General features: G+C 43.6%; 1 protein-coding gene across 2 annotated transcripts in view; it reads left to right on the forward strand.

The window, feature by feature from the left end:
• The window catches only part of SNX19 (sorting nexin 19), a 52,334-nt gene that overhangs the window by 19,717 nt on the left and 17,395 nt on the right, over nt 1-15,222 (forward strand). The window contains exons 6-8 of one of the 2 annotated variants that reach the window (XM_089660072.1): nt 897-1,024; nt 9,039-9,135; nt 10,039-10,192. In XM_089660072.1, the coding sequence (XP_089516198.1) occupies nt 897-1,024; nt 9,039-9,135; nt 10,039-10,113 (300 nt within the window). In that variant the 3' untranslated portion in view covers nt 10,114-10,192. Of the gene's footprint in view, nt 1-896; nt 1,025-9,038; nt 9,136-10,038; nt 10,193-12,778; nt 12,924-15,222 lie in introns of those variants that run through there. The other variant, XM_089660071.1, reaches the window with a different exon arrangement.

Below are 15,222 nucleotides of genomic sequence, written 5' to 3' on the forward strand. Positions count from 1 at the left end.
ATGGATTTCGAGGTGTGTTTAGGATCATTATCCATTTGCAAAGTTCAAACGATGATTTTTGTGGTGAGGACGTAGAAGAGGTTTTCTTCTGATGACTCCTCCATGAAGACCATATTTGTACAAGTATCTCTTTATAGTGGAATAGTGTACCACAACTCCAGTGTCTGCCAGATCTTTCTGGAGGGATCATGCAGTCAAACATGGGTTTTGAATTGCTTTTCTCACAATCCTGCGAGCTGTTCTGTCTGATATTTTTCTTGGTCTTCCAGATCTTGCTTTAACTTCCACTGTTCCTGATGACTGCCATTTCTTAATTACATTCCGAACAGAGAATATTGACATCTGAAAACGCTTTGCTATCTTCTTATAGCCTTCTCCAGCTTTGTGAGCGTCAACTATTTTCAGTTTCAGTTTTCTAGACAACTGCTTAGAAGAACTCATGGTGCTGATTGTTGGGGCAAGGTCAGATGAGTCTGGGCATTTAAAACCTTTGAGAATGACATCACCTGGTCTTCCCAGACGATGATTGAGAACAATCCATGACACTGGCAGGTCTCAGCTTGGCAAAGGGGGCAGTGCATGCTATAAATTCTGCAGGGTGCCCAAACTTTTGCAGACGCCATTTTTTTGTTTTCTGTTATTTTGAAAGTGTAAATGATGGAAATAAAATCTAACTTTTGTCGACATATTATAAGAATGTCTAATCTGTAATGTGATGCCTTTTGGAGATTTTTCCATCTTTCTTTGGCTTCTTTATGCACATTAATACAAATTTTTAGCTGGGGTGCCCAAACTTTCAATCCCCACTGTATATGACACAGACACACAAGGTTTTCAGACATTGGTTAGTGTAAAAAAAAAATTTCTTGACCGTGTTATTTGCTTCCTCCCGGTAGATTGTGGTGAATGCCATTGTCGACACATTGAAAACGGCATTTCCCCGATCAGAGCCACAGAGCCCGACTGATGAGCTGAGTGAGAACGAGGTGGATGGCAAATCTCAGAATGACAAGAAAAGCACCAAGTGAGTATCCCAGTGCCACATACCTATGTGACACCTCTACAGTCCACCAGTACAAGAGCATGCAGCTGAGGGTGGTCTCATGGCTTCTCTCTTTTCACACAAACTCTTTTAGTACATTGCAAAGCAGCTGGTATTTTATTCTTAAAGTGTCACTAAACCCAGTCCAAAAATTTAAATATAATATTCTGTACCTTCATAAGTAGTCCTCTAAAAACCTTCAGATAGCAATGAGGGATTGCATATACTGAAATATATATTAAATCTCTGCTCAGTTGACTTACTTTATGAGGGTGGCTACACTGGCTCTACATGTTCCTGCTGTACAGGATGTAGCCACCTTCCTCTGCACAGTCCCACTACAGGCTACATGCTGACACAACCCGCATCACTATGTAAAAGACCTTTGTAATGTCTAATCCCGCCCATTCATCACTGCCACAACCACACATAAATGCATTGCAGTATGCTAGCGCATTGAATCTTGGGAGTTGTAGTGCAAGGAGAGCATGTGAATACCATAAATTACGTGCACTGCTCATACCTCAAAATTGGAGATTCAGAAGAAGCTCTTCTGTGGATAGACCTGTGACAATATAATCATGATGCTGGAAAAGAAAAAGCTAATTAAACATCATTACTGATTATACTCGGATGTGATGTTTAGGATATCATTATGGATTGTTCATGGAAGTTAATTTTTAGTCACACTTGAATTTCATGGATAAGGGCAAATTCACACTGCTTGTCAGTGAAATTGCATTGCAGCTGGAGCGATTCCGCACTCCGGTCTCTCTGCATTGCCGGCTGGTTGGGGGCAGTGTGGTGTGCAATTTAGTGCAATGTCCCTTGTTTTTGTAGCAGCTTTATTTTAAGTGTACAAAACCTACACTTCATAAGGGGGAGGATTCAGGAACGCCAGCAGGGGACCTGAGAAGAGGAGGATCCAGGCTGTAGGTAAGTATGACATATTGTTTTTTTCAAAAAAGCTGAACCGATCGTTTTAAATGGAATTTCCACTAAATACAGACTCCATATTAAATCTCAATAAGTTTTTTTTTGAAGACCTTTGTCCTTAACCTTTGCAAAAGGTATAAAAAAATGCCGAGATCAGGAGTGACTGCTATAAGAGAGTGTTAAGGAGATAGGTTACTCCCAAGGGTTGCAGTAAAATGGCTAAAATCTCCTAGATGTAAAAAAAAAAAAAAAATGTATGCAACAAATGCAGTTTTCCCAACAATGCAATATTAGGTATAGTGACATTCACGAAATCCTTGCACATTTGAGATACTGGCTCTAAGCAGAAGTTTTTCTACCTGGCAGATATGAAATCCCCCTGTTGTACGGACATGGCAGCATGTTGAGTGTCACATACCCAGCTTTGTAACCCATGGGAGTCCATCGTTGGGCACAGCCAATATACACGTTCCCACTGAGTTGTCATCTGTTCCGTACATGTGATATCCAATATTAGAGTCTCAAAAAATTCGAAGCACGAGAAGGAACATCACAGATTGCAACAAGACTGAAACTTGTGATGATGAATATTTTTTCCGTTTAACATCTTCCAGACAATTGTGCTGGTTGTAAACAGTGACAGAGCCTGGCCACCCGCCAGTCATTAACCGCTGAGACCCGTTCCTGGCGCCAGGCCCAAAGCGGCACGTACAACTATACAAGAAATAAAGTGCTGTGTTCATCTGTCACTGACACAATTGAGACTCGACTGCTGGAGATCTGGCGTCCTGTCAGGAGATCTCCTGAAGGCTGTGTAAGCCAAACCTCCCGGGGTTTCATCACGCCATCGAGCTGCTGCGCTCTAATAGACTTTTGCCTTACTTATGTGTTTATTAAATTCTCGCCATTATCTCAGAACGGACCAGTCTCAAGCTTTTATATTTGTGGTTCCTAGACAAGACACAGTTCAGTGTGTATCTCTATTATCTGTTTATCAATCTATTTATCACAGATTTTCATTGTTCAATCTTGGGCACTGTACAGGTCAGCCACCAGTGTACTAACAACCACTGACATCATTGGTTGAAAAGGAGGACATCAGGCACCTGCACAGAAATCTTGTTCGCCCCCCCCCCCCCCCACTCCTGTCAGCACTGGGGTCACATTATTTGCGAGGGGGAGAAAAAATAAGGAAGGAAGAATGCTGGAATACTAGTCAGTACCAGTGGGCTAAAGTGTATTAGCTTTCAAAGAATAAATCACCTCTAATGTTACATGTCTGGATGCTACTGCAATGTGCAAAAATACTAGTTGACTTTCTAACATTTTAGAATGGGGTGCCTCGAAATTTTCCATAATTTTAAAGGGTGCCTTGAGTGGAAAAAGGTTGAGAAACACTGTTTTAGACAGTAAATGTAACCTATATACAGAACTGGGATAAGCCGAGGCAGGAGAGGCACCTGCTTTGGGTGCCGTGTTGAGAAGAGCTTCTCCTGCCTCCACAGCACCCATGACATCTTGTGCACTGTGCAGTGCTGGGCTGTCAAACTGACAGCTTGGTTCTGCAGATTACACTGACAGAGTGGTGGCATAGAGGTGGTAGTTGAAGCCGTGAGAGTGTATGAGTTGGCCAAGGGAGGAGGTATAGATGGAGAAGAGAAGGGGCCCGAGGACAGAGCCTTGAGGGACCCCAACAGAGAGGGGGAGTGAGGGGGAGGTGGTAGCATTATAGGTAACGCTGAAGGAGCGTTGTGACAGGTAGGATGAGAGCCAGGAGAGAGCAGAATCTCTGAGGCCGAGGGAGTGTAGTTTTTTGAGGAGGAGGGGGTGGTCGACTGGTGGTCGAAGAGAGGTCAAGGAGTAGGAGCACTGAATAGTGGCCATTAGCTTTGGCGGTTAGCAGGTCGTTGGAGAGTTTGAGTAAGGCAGTTTCGGTGGAGTGTAGGGGACGGAAGCCGGACTGTAGGGGATCGAGGAGGTTGTTGTCGTTGAGGTGAGAGCATAGGCGGGTGTAGACTAGGCGCTCGAGGAGTTTAGATGTAAATGGGAGCAGGGAGATGGGTCTGAGGTTGTTCGGGTCATTGGGGTCCAGGGAGGGCTTTTTAAGTATGGGGGTGATGTGTGCATGTTTCAGAGGGGAGGGGAAAGTGCCTGAGGAGAGGGAGAGATTGAAGATGTGGGTGAGGGAGCGTAGGATGGAGGAGGAGGAAGGTCGTAGGAGTTGTGAGGGGATAGGGTCGAGGGGGCAGGTGGTGAGGCGGGCATCAGAGAGGATCTTGGAGACTTCCTCGATGGTAGTAAGGTCAAAGGTGCGGAGTGTGGGGGGAGCTTCAGTATGAGGAATGTAGGGTGGGGTGGAAGAGGAGGTCAGAGCAGTGGTGGGGCCGTGGGAGAGGGGTGATGAGGGGGTAGCTGTGTGAGAGGGGACGGGTTGAGAGGGCGTGTGAGTTGCGGCAATGTTCTTGTGAATTGTGTCAATCTTGTTTTTGAAGTGATTGGCAATCTCAAGGGCAGTGAGTGAGGTGCTGGGTGGAGGTGGGGGTGGAGAGAGTAGAGAGTTGAAGGCAGAGAAGAGTCGGCGAGGATTGGAGGAGAGGGCCTTGATGAGGGTCAAGAAGTAGGCCTGTTTGGCAGCATGGAGGGAGGAGGTGTAGGTGCGGAAGGCAGATTTATAGCGGGTGAAGGCTTGTTGGGATTTGGTTTTGCGCCATAGTCGCTCCAGGGCACGACTTTGTCGTTTGAGGGTTTTGGTGTGATCAGTCTGCCAGGGCTGGAGCGGTCGGGGTCTGATGTTGCGTGTGGTTAAAGGCGCTAGTGAGTCAAGGGCTGTTGAGAGCGCATTGTTGTAGGCGGTCAAAGCCAAGTTGGGGCAGGACAGGGGGAGGATGCGGTTGTGGAGTTGGTCAGCTGCAGAGTGGAGGGAGGCAGGGTTAAGGTTGCGGAGGCTACGGCTGGTAGTAGTGTGACATTTGGAGGGGTAGGCGTTGGAGTACGAGGAGATAGAGAAGGTGATCAGGTTGTGGTCAGAGAGAGGGAAGGGGGTGTTAGTGATGTTGTGGGGAGCGCAGCGGTTGGAGAAGACAAGGTCCAGGATATTTCCGTCAGAGTGGGTGGTGGATTGTATGCACTGTGCAAGTGCAAAGGAGGAGGTTAGGTGGAGGAGACGGGCTGTGTCTGGGTTGTCGAGGTTGACAGGGATGTTGAAATCCCCAAGGATGATGGTGAGTAGCTCAGAGGAGAGGAAGAAGGGTAGCCAGGAGGAGAAGTCATCCAGGAAGCGGGGTATAGATCCAGGAGGCCGGTATATCACAGCAATCTTCAGGGGGGTTGGGGAGAATAGTCGGACGCAGTGGGCCTCGAAGGAGGAGAAGGATAGGGAGGGGGGGTTTGGGAGGACTCGGAAGGTGCTCTGCGGTGACAGGAGCAGACCAACCCCACCACCTTTACGACCGTTAGGCCTGGGTGAGTGGGTCCAGGTGAGACCTCCATAGGAGAATGCAGCAGGGGAGGTAGAGTCAGTGGGCTGGATCCAGGTTTCTGTGATCGCTAGGAGGTTGAGGGAGCGGGAAACAAAGAGGTCGTGGATGGCGGTAAGCTTGTTGCACACCGAACGGGCATTCAGGAGTGCACATGAAAACGGGGGGGAGATTTTAGGGAGCAGGGGGACAGATACTAAGTTGTGGGGGTTGCAGTAGGACGTGGAGGCGGGAGGGTGTTGAGCGGGTGAGGGAGGTGGAGGGCCAGGATTCGGGGAGATGTCCCCTGCGGCTAGGAGGAGGAGAAGGGTGAGAAAGGTGGCATGGGAGCGGGATGTGCAGGAGCGTGAGAAACTACTAGTGGTGGTGTTGGGGTCAGTAGGTGAGCGGAGTAATAGGAGGAGGTGGTGGGTGCCATAGAGGGGAGAAGGAAGCAGTGAGGACACAATATACAATTGTTTGGGAGGGGCAGAGGGATATAGTGAATGGATTTTGGGAACGGAGGAGAGGAAAATGAGAAGGAGGAGTGGAAGAGGCATTTTGGGGAGGTGAAGAGAGCAATAGTAGGGAGATGATAGCAGTGAGGGGGAGATGTACAGGTTGTGGGGTGGAGCAGAGGGGTAAAGAAATGAGATTTGGGAACAGAGGATAGTAATATGATAGGGAGAAGAGGGGTGTATTATATAAAGGTACACGGAGTGGGACTCAGGCATGTAAGAGGTTTCCCAGGGTATTTGCTTGCAGTCTTCCAGCATGCAGTAGAGCTTCTTGCTGTTGTTGTGTCTTCCTGCTGCTTGAGTTCTCCTGCTTTAGTTCAACTGGTGCGTTTAACTGCTTCTTCTATGCACTCGTTCAAAGCCGCACTCAATCTGAAGCAGCACCCCCATCAGAGACTGTACCCCCCATCAGAGATCTCCCCCAAGAGCAGGATATAATTATACTGAATATTCTCCACATTAAATGCCTCTTATTGTCCATTATCTGCCCATTATTCAGTGGAAATGAGAGCTCCCAGTAAAGTCCTTGATCTTCATACTTTACTTAAAACTAATAAAGAGAGAAAAAAATCACGTACGTGCAGAATTTAGAAAGTACATTTGTGTGCAGCGTACAGACATTTGTGTGCTGGCAGTGCCCTCTGCTGGAGGAGACTCATCCCAGCCATCCCACAGTACTGCCCTGTGTGGCATTATGGGCGCACGTATTCTGGCACAAAGTACATCAGCTTGTAGAATTAGCTGTAGGAGTCATTAGCACATCACATTTCAAATATACATAACAGTAGGTACATTTGTTTTAAGTGCTATGATGTACACCTCCATGCAGCAGTTTGGATGCACTTGAAGGGGAAATAAACTTTTAAAGCCCAACTCCGGGAAACGTAAAAATCATCCCCTGCAGTGGGGCTGCAAGAGTTTACTGCTTGTTTAGTCTACGGCAGAGGTTTTTTGCGATTTGACTTACCTGATCCTTTGCTCCCCTGTCAGATGATACTCCTCCACGCTAGTTTTGGTAAGTATCTGCTCCCGCTTCCAGTGGGATCACCTCAGCAATTCCACCAAACATTTGGAACCCCCCTCCCGCCCGCAATCTTCTGGGACACATCCCAGGTTTCAGAAGGCTGTGAGACCATACACACAGTGTAGCTCGTGCATGCGCAATGGGAAGAAGGCTGTGAAGCCACAAGGAGTCTGCTTCCCACACTAAACATCGGAACCCAAAGACCAGTGAAGAACCATCTCAGGTGAGCACGGTGCTGGATCCCTGGACAGGTAAGTGTCTTTTTTCTCTTTTTTTTTTTTTTTTTAAATCAGCATCAACAGCATTTGTATCTGCTGACTTTTAATTTTTTTCAGTCAAAGTGAAGAACCACTTTAAGATTTTTGAGATTGGAGCAAATATGAGACTGAAGAACCATCACAGTATTTATTAAATCACATAAAGGCATGAAATGAGATACCATACAATAAATATCCTATGAGGCAAAGAAGACCTTGTAAGTTGGTATACGTCATCTGTAATAGGACCCATTAGTATTACCAAGAGTATAATGGAGACCCCTGCTTTTGGTTTTGATGTTGTCAGGACCTTAGACTGCTGGAGCATGATTTAGAAGAAGTTGTGGGGACCAGTTTATCAGTATGGACCAGCAGTGGAGTAGTTTATTTTCTTTGTCCCAAAACAAGCAGTTAAAGGATAGGTTCACCTTTAGTAACATGTTCCATGTTACAACCATATTAAGGGTGTAACATGTAACATATTACTAAATTACCTGTCGCCACCCTGACCCAATCCCCCATTGTGATAATGGATGGGGGATCTTCTCCCTGCATCCGCTGTCACAATTCAACAATAGCACGGGCTTGCAGACCTCCTCCCACAGGGCCGTGTCATTCATTCACAAAGTTCTGTGAATGAATGAACTACAACTACCATCTTCCATTGTGGCAGACAGCTTGTAGAACATTGCACACATGATCTGCTGATCACGGGTTTACAAGATCCTAAGAAAAAAAAATTCTGTTTTTTTTTTTTCTTTTTCTTACCTGCAAAAAAGTGATTTTATTATTTTTTTTAAAAAGATGAACTTATCCTTTAACCCTCGCAGTGTGGGTGCAGCTCCACCGCAAGGGATCATTTTCAATTTTTTTGGAGTTGGGCTTTAAAATGAGCAGGTAGGTTTTTTGGTAAAAGCAAATTTTATACAAATCTTATGATAAAAAAAAATTATTTTCCTGCTAGCAATCAACAAAATAATAACATCACGCAGCACTGATGAGGAAGGAGTGGATGCAAGAAGCTTGGATCAAAAAGAAAAAGCCTTTGTGATCCTGAGGCAAAACTGGCATATACAGTATATGGAGCATATATGATCCCCCCCCCCCCATCCTATGTACATGTTCAACACAAGCTACCTTATACTTAGAAAGTAGTTTTCACATACTTAGCTAAAAACCCTTTTTAAAGACTATAAATCCCTGGTGCTGAACCTGCAGTTTGAGGGCTGCATGTGGCCCTTTGGTACATGATGCGTGGCCCTCGGATCTACAGCAGTTTGTAGTGAGAATATTGATTAAGGTATTAGCACTGATCTCTACTATCCTCATATCATGTTTCAAACTTCATTTCGTCTTCCGCAGCATATCCCCAGCCAAAAATGGCCATGTCCACACTCTCTGACCCTCATTTCCTCTAAGTTCTACATTCTGGCCCTCTGTGATGTCAGGGCCGCATCTGAGGCTCCCTTTAGCTCATATGTCGACAACCACTGGTATAAATTGTCTGTAAACCAAACCTAGCACTTGGGGAAGCTAAAAATCCCTATGGACCCTTCTCTGATGCTTACATTGTCAGTGGGAATCCTTCTCCAGGATTGATTAAAAGTTATTGGCTGATGGATTGGACAGATTCACTTTAAATCTTTGTGCTGCCTACACAGTCACGGCTGTATGAAATTCACAGGTAATCTGATATCCTGTCAGGAAGGATTTTTTTGTGTTTCAAGGATGATCTTTTAAGTTAGGGGAGTCATGTATGTAATCAATAGCAGTAGTGTCTCAGTAACAATCTCTGTTTGTTGTCAGGTCTCGTCTGCGTTTCCCATCCAGTAAAATCGCTCCGGTCCTGAGCTCATGTGACGTCCAGGAGAAAATCCTGTACTCCGTCCGGGAGGGCAGCACGGTGAGACCACATAGGACATTACATATATGAAACCGCTCCAGGAGCTTGTTTCCTCATATTACTTCTAAGGTGAAGATATATTCTGTACAGCACTTTATAAGGACTTTTCAGTCACCTATGCCAAAACTTTTCTGGGAATTTATTTTAATGGAGATAGAGGCATAACTAGAATCTTCAGTGTCCCAGTGCAAGCAACAATAAAGGGCCCCCCTGACCCCCAGCTGGGGCCCCCCTCTGTGGCAGAACACCAGGGTCCAGGCGCTAGTGTGACCTTTGTGACCCTGGTACTTCTGCCACTGATATCAATAATGTTTTATTTTTGTTAATACACAATTTTTTGTATTTATTTATTTATTTTTATTATTTTTTTAACTTTTTATTTTTTTTTACAGGCCTTCAGTTTGGGCACTGGTCTTCCAACAGAATCACCAGAGGCTGCAGGCAGATCTCAGGAATGTGATGGTGAACTTTTGCCGATGTAACAAGATTTCATTTGTACATGCACAAAGATGGCAGTAAAACCTACATAATCATTTCTATGCATGTACAATTGAAGTCTTGGGAGATTTTGTTATTTTATACTGAGATTTGCATGCATCCTCTGGTGATACAGGCTTCCCGGGAAGACACTGACTATGTCACCACGGCCTGAACGGAACTGAATAGAGTCAGTGCTTTATTAAATAAATGCTGCAGTTTTAATGACTTTTTTACTGTTATTTTTAAAAAAGGTGATTAGGATGACAGAGAAGATTTCTCCAATGTGGGCGGGAGGGGGGTGAAAGGGCCTCTGTAAATATGTATGGACTGGTCCTGTACAGACTTTCTGTAAGTGTTTGAAGGGAGCAGTGTTGGCGTTGCTGATAGCAGTCAGCTGTGATACCTGTTTGTTGTAACCTGCAGCAGGAAGATGACAGCCTTCCAACACCATCTGAGCACATTGAGCTGACACCACACACCGATCTGTGTACAGAGTAACCGCACTTCTGCTCCAGTCTTGGCCCTGAACAGAATTACAAAACTGAAAATTAAAGTGTTAATTCCGTTCTAATTTTCATTCTGCTGTCTTGTTTAGATGATTTCCTTTTTGCATTTCAAAGGCCCCAAAATTGCATAAAAATGTCATGAAAACATCCATACGTGCATTTTTAAAAGGTCATTCAATACAGAAATGCCAAATTTCCATCCACAGTCCTGACCCTGCAGATACACACCATGGAATCCCCCTCCTCCTGCTTTGTTGCATTCCGCATATTCTCAAATAAACTAAAGATACAACAGGGATGCTGGGAACTGCGCATAGTTTGCCATGTTGAGTATGGATCTGGTAGATCCATTTCTTCTCCTTTCTTCAGTGTGTATTTCATACATTTAATTTTTTTTATACTTTTTATAGACACACAAATTATTTTTCTTCTTCCTCTAACTAATAGCACATAAAAAGGGGTGCCTGTCCCCTGCAATGTGTTGGCTGTATGTTCTTGTTCAATTCAGATCTTAAATGAACTTCCAAACTAGATGGCCGTTTTTACTAGGCATCTCAACCATCATTAGGTATGGAGACCTTTTGTATTGTTAGATATTTTAACCTGAGAAAATCTCACCACTAGAGTCATAGAGGTTTAACCTTGATTTCACTGTTTAGTTTTCATCTAATGGGGTTGATCCTTTACATTCTATTCCATACATTACATGTTTTAAAAATGCAGATGAAAGCTTATTAAGGAAAGAAAATATTATTTATTATTTATTTTAGGTACTTCTATAGCGTCGTCTATTTACGCAGCTCTTTACATATATATATTGTACATTCACATCAGTCCCTGACCCTCAAGGAGCGTACAATCTAAAGTAGAATTGGGTAATGATAACTAGGAAGGCAGTAAAATAGATCCCCATGCAGCCAGCAACAATAGACCCTCCAGCAACAATAGATAGTTCTAGCAACAATCAATCCCCCCAGCAACAACTGATCCTCCACCTGCAACAATGGGTCCACCTCAACAACAGTAGATCCTACACCAGCATCAGTAGATATACCCCATCAGAAACAGTAGATCCTCCAGCAGCCACAAACACTAGACCTCTCCTGTAACAGTAAATCACCCCAACAATAATAGACCTCCCCCAGCAACATAAGACCCCTTGACCAACACTACACTTCCCCAGTGACAATAGACCCTCCAGCATGCCCAAGCACCCCTTGCCAGTACATACATTTAGTGCTGAAGATGCCAGGACTGCGTATCACCGTGTTTCCACTTGAGAAAAAAAACCCTGGTCATGCTATTTTATGAGGAAAGACTAGAAAGACGCTTAAGAGAGGATTTGATAGCAATATACAAATCTTTAAACAAGGACTGTATCATTGGGAGAAAATGATTTGATGTTTGCTTTCAAGAGAAGTGGTTCTATCTTAACCACTTGCCTACTGGGCACTTTTACCCCCTCCCTGCCCAGGACAATTTTCAGCTTTCAGCGCTGTCGCACTTTGAATGACAATTGTGTGGTCATATAACACTGTACCCATATGATATTTTTATCATTTTTTTCACACAAATAGAGCTTTGGTGGTATTTACCAAAGTTTTTTTTGCACTATAAACAAAAATAGAGGGGAAATTTTTTTTTAAAAAAAAGGTTTTCTTTGTTTCTAGTACAAAATTTAGCGAACATGTAATTTTTCTACTTCACTGATGTGCGTTGATGAAGCTGCACTGATAGGCAGAACTGATGGGGTGGCACTGATAGGCTGCACTGATGGGGTGGCACTGATGAGGCGGCAATGATAGGCATCACTGCTGGGCACTGATGGGCAGCACTGTTGGGCACTTTTGGGGCTGCACTGATAATCAGTGCAGATGTCTTCTTTGACAGTTGCAAGTTATCGGCAGTACTTTCCTCATGGTGTGACAGCTTGTGGAAAGTACTGCCGATAACTGGCAGTACTGGTATTTACATGATGGTCAGCTGTGATTAGATACAGCTGATCATGTGGTAAAAGGCCGCCATGATTGGCCTTTTACCATGTCATGTGATCATCTGTGTACAAAGGACACAGTGATCATAAACAGCGACGAGTGCGCGCTGCTGAGGGGCGTGTTCTGGGAGGATGTCATATGACGCCCTCTCAGAACTGGACGACCGCGCTGTAGCCATCATTCAGCTATCACACGGTAAGGAAGTGGGTAGCCTATGTAAGGGGTTCTTTACTGTTAGAGCAGTAAGGATGTGGAACACCCTTTGACAGTTGGTGGTGTCAGCGAGAAGTGTAGATAATTTCCAAAAACTATAAAACAAAATGTTTCTTAGCGAAAACAATATAAAAGGATATTGAAAATGTAGTCACATGAACACACTCACACATTGAACTGGATGGACAGGTGTCTTTGTCAACCTTACCAACTATGTAACTATTTAATACTCCATGCGGCTAAAGGGATAATCCATCTATAACTGCAAATTTCTTCCCATTAAAGCAATACTGACATTTATAACATGCCTTTCTGCTGTAGGAAAATGATATAAAATGGTATGGATAGGGAATTGTTGGGTGTTAGTGATGAAGAGGGATATGGTGTAATAAGTCATATAAGTTGTGGACCCCAGGCACCACCTGTACTGATTCCTATCCTCCTGTTCAGGTGTCTGATGTTCTCTCATTGGGCGGCATGGAGTCTTTCGTCCAGAAGCAGGAAAAGATCCTGAATGAGATTTCTGCCTCTCTGGAAAGGTCAGCCACATCTGGCTCACAACAACTGCCCTTCACCCTAAATGCAAAAGCAGCAGGTAAGAAAGAAAGAAAGCAGAATGGGGTCTAATGGAGGGAATGACATATATAAAGGTATATATGGTATATGCTGTGTGTGTGTGTGTGTGTGTAAATATATATATATACAGTTGTGTTCAAAATAATAGCAGTGTGTTGAAAAAAGTGAATAAAGCTCCAAATCCTTCTAATAGCTTTTATTTCCATACACACAAATGCATTGGGAACACTACACATTCTATTCCAGATCAAAACATGAAGAAAAATAGATCAAATTTGTGTTGTTCCTCTAAAAAAATTGAAGAAAAGTGAATATTAGACTGTTCAAAAAAATAGCAGTGTTTGTATTCTTCTTTACAAACTCAAACATTCACTATATAAACTGAAAAATGTTTGAAGATTTTGCTTTCCTTTGAATCACTTAATGAATATTTCGTTGTATAAGCACTGTTTCTGAGAACTGCTGTACATCTGTGTTGCATGGAGTCAACCAACTTCTGGCACCTGTGATCAGGTATTCCAGCCCAGGATGATTGGACTACATTCCACAGTTCTTCTCTATTTCTTGGTTTTGCCTCAGAAACTGCATTTTTGATGTCACCCCACAAGTTTTCTATTGGATTAAGATCCGGGGATTGGGCTGGCCACTCCATAACGTCAATCTTGTTGGTCTGGAACCAAGATGTTACACGTTTACTGGTGTGTTTGGGGTCGTTGTCTTGTTGGAACACCCATTTCAAGGGCATTTCCTCTTCAGCATAAGGCAGCATGACCTCTTCAAGTATTCTGATGTATTCAAACTGATCCATGATCCCTGGTATGCGATAAATAGACCCAACACCGTAGTATGAGAAAAATCCCCATATCATGATGCTTGCACCACCATGCTTCACTGTCTTCACAGTGTGCTGTGGCTTGAATTCAGTGTTTGGGGGTCGTCTGACAAACTGTCTCCGGCCACTAGACCCAAAAAGAACAATCTTACTTTCATCAGTCCACAAAATGTTGCGCCATTTCTCTTTAGGCCAGTCAATGTGCTCTTTGGCAAGTTGTAACCTCTTCAGCACATGTCTTTTTTTTCAACAGTGGGACTTTGCGGGGGCTTCTTGCAGATAGCTTGGCTTCACATAGGCGTCTTCTAATTGTAACAGTACTCGCAGGTAACTTTAGACCTTCTTTGATCTTCCTGGAGCTGATTGTTGGCTGAGTCCTTGCCATTTTGGCTATTCTTCTATCCTTTCGAATGGTAGTTTTTCGCTTTCTTCCACGTCTTTCAGGTTTTGGTTGCCATTTTAAAACGTTTTCAATCATTTTAGCTGAGCAGCCTATCATTTTCTGCACTTCTTTATATGTTTTCCCCTCTCCAATCAACTTTTTAATCAAGGTACACTGTTCTTCTGAACAATGTCTGGAGCGACCCATTTTCCTCAGAATTTCAGAGAGAAATGCACTGTAACCAGCATGTACAACATTTGCTGCCTCCCTTCCTTAAATAAGGGCAATAATTGTTTTTCAAAGAATGAATGACCTCACTAATAGAACTCCACACTGCTATTATTTTGAACATGCCCCTTTCAATTAGTGATTTAATTGCACAGAATCAGCAGCATGCATGTCATGACTGTTGGGTCTGTTGGATTTCTATTACTCTACTACACCTGCTAGTAAATTATTTGCCATGTAGAAATCTAATTTCTACCAAAAACAGTGATTGATCAGGTTAGTGATGTCTGACTGCTATTATTTTGAACACAACTGTGTGTGTGTATATGTGTATATATACAGTGGGGATCGAAAGTTTGGGCACCCCAGCTAAAAATTTCTATTAATGTGCATAAAGAAGCCAAGGAAAGATGGAAAAATCTCCAAAAGGCATCAAATTACAGATTAGACATTCGTATAATATGTCAACAAAAGTTAGATTTTATTTCCATCATTTACACTTTCAAAATAACAGAAAACAAAAAAATGGCGTCTGCAAAAGTTTGGGCACCCTGCAGAGTTAATATCTTGTACTGCCCCCTTTGGCAAGTATCACAGCTTGTAAACGCTTTTTGTAGCCAGCCAAGAGTCTTTCAATTCTTGTTTGAGGTATCTTTGCCCATTCTTCCTTACAAAAGTCTTCCAGTTCTTTGAGATTTCTGGGCTGTCTGTCACGCACTGCTCTTTTAAGGTCTATCCGTAGATTTTCAATTATGTTGAGGTCAGGAGATTCTGAAGGCCATGGCAAAACCTTCAGTTTACACCTCTTGATGTAATCCCCCGTGGATTTTGAGGTGTGTTTAGGATCATTATCCATTTGTAAAAACCATACTCTCT

Source organism: Staurois parvus, unplaced genomic scaffold (genome assembly GCF_062004578.1).
Source record: "Staurois parvus isolate SC_StPar_1 unplaced genomic scaffold, SC_StPar_1.0 ptg001200l, whole genome shotgun sequence".
In the NCBI taxonomy this organism is placed as follows: Eukaryota; Metazoa; Chordata; class Amphibia; order Anura; family Ranidae; genus Staurois; species Staurois parvus.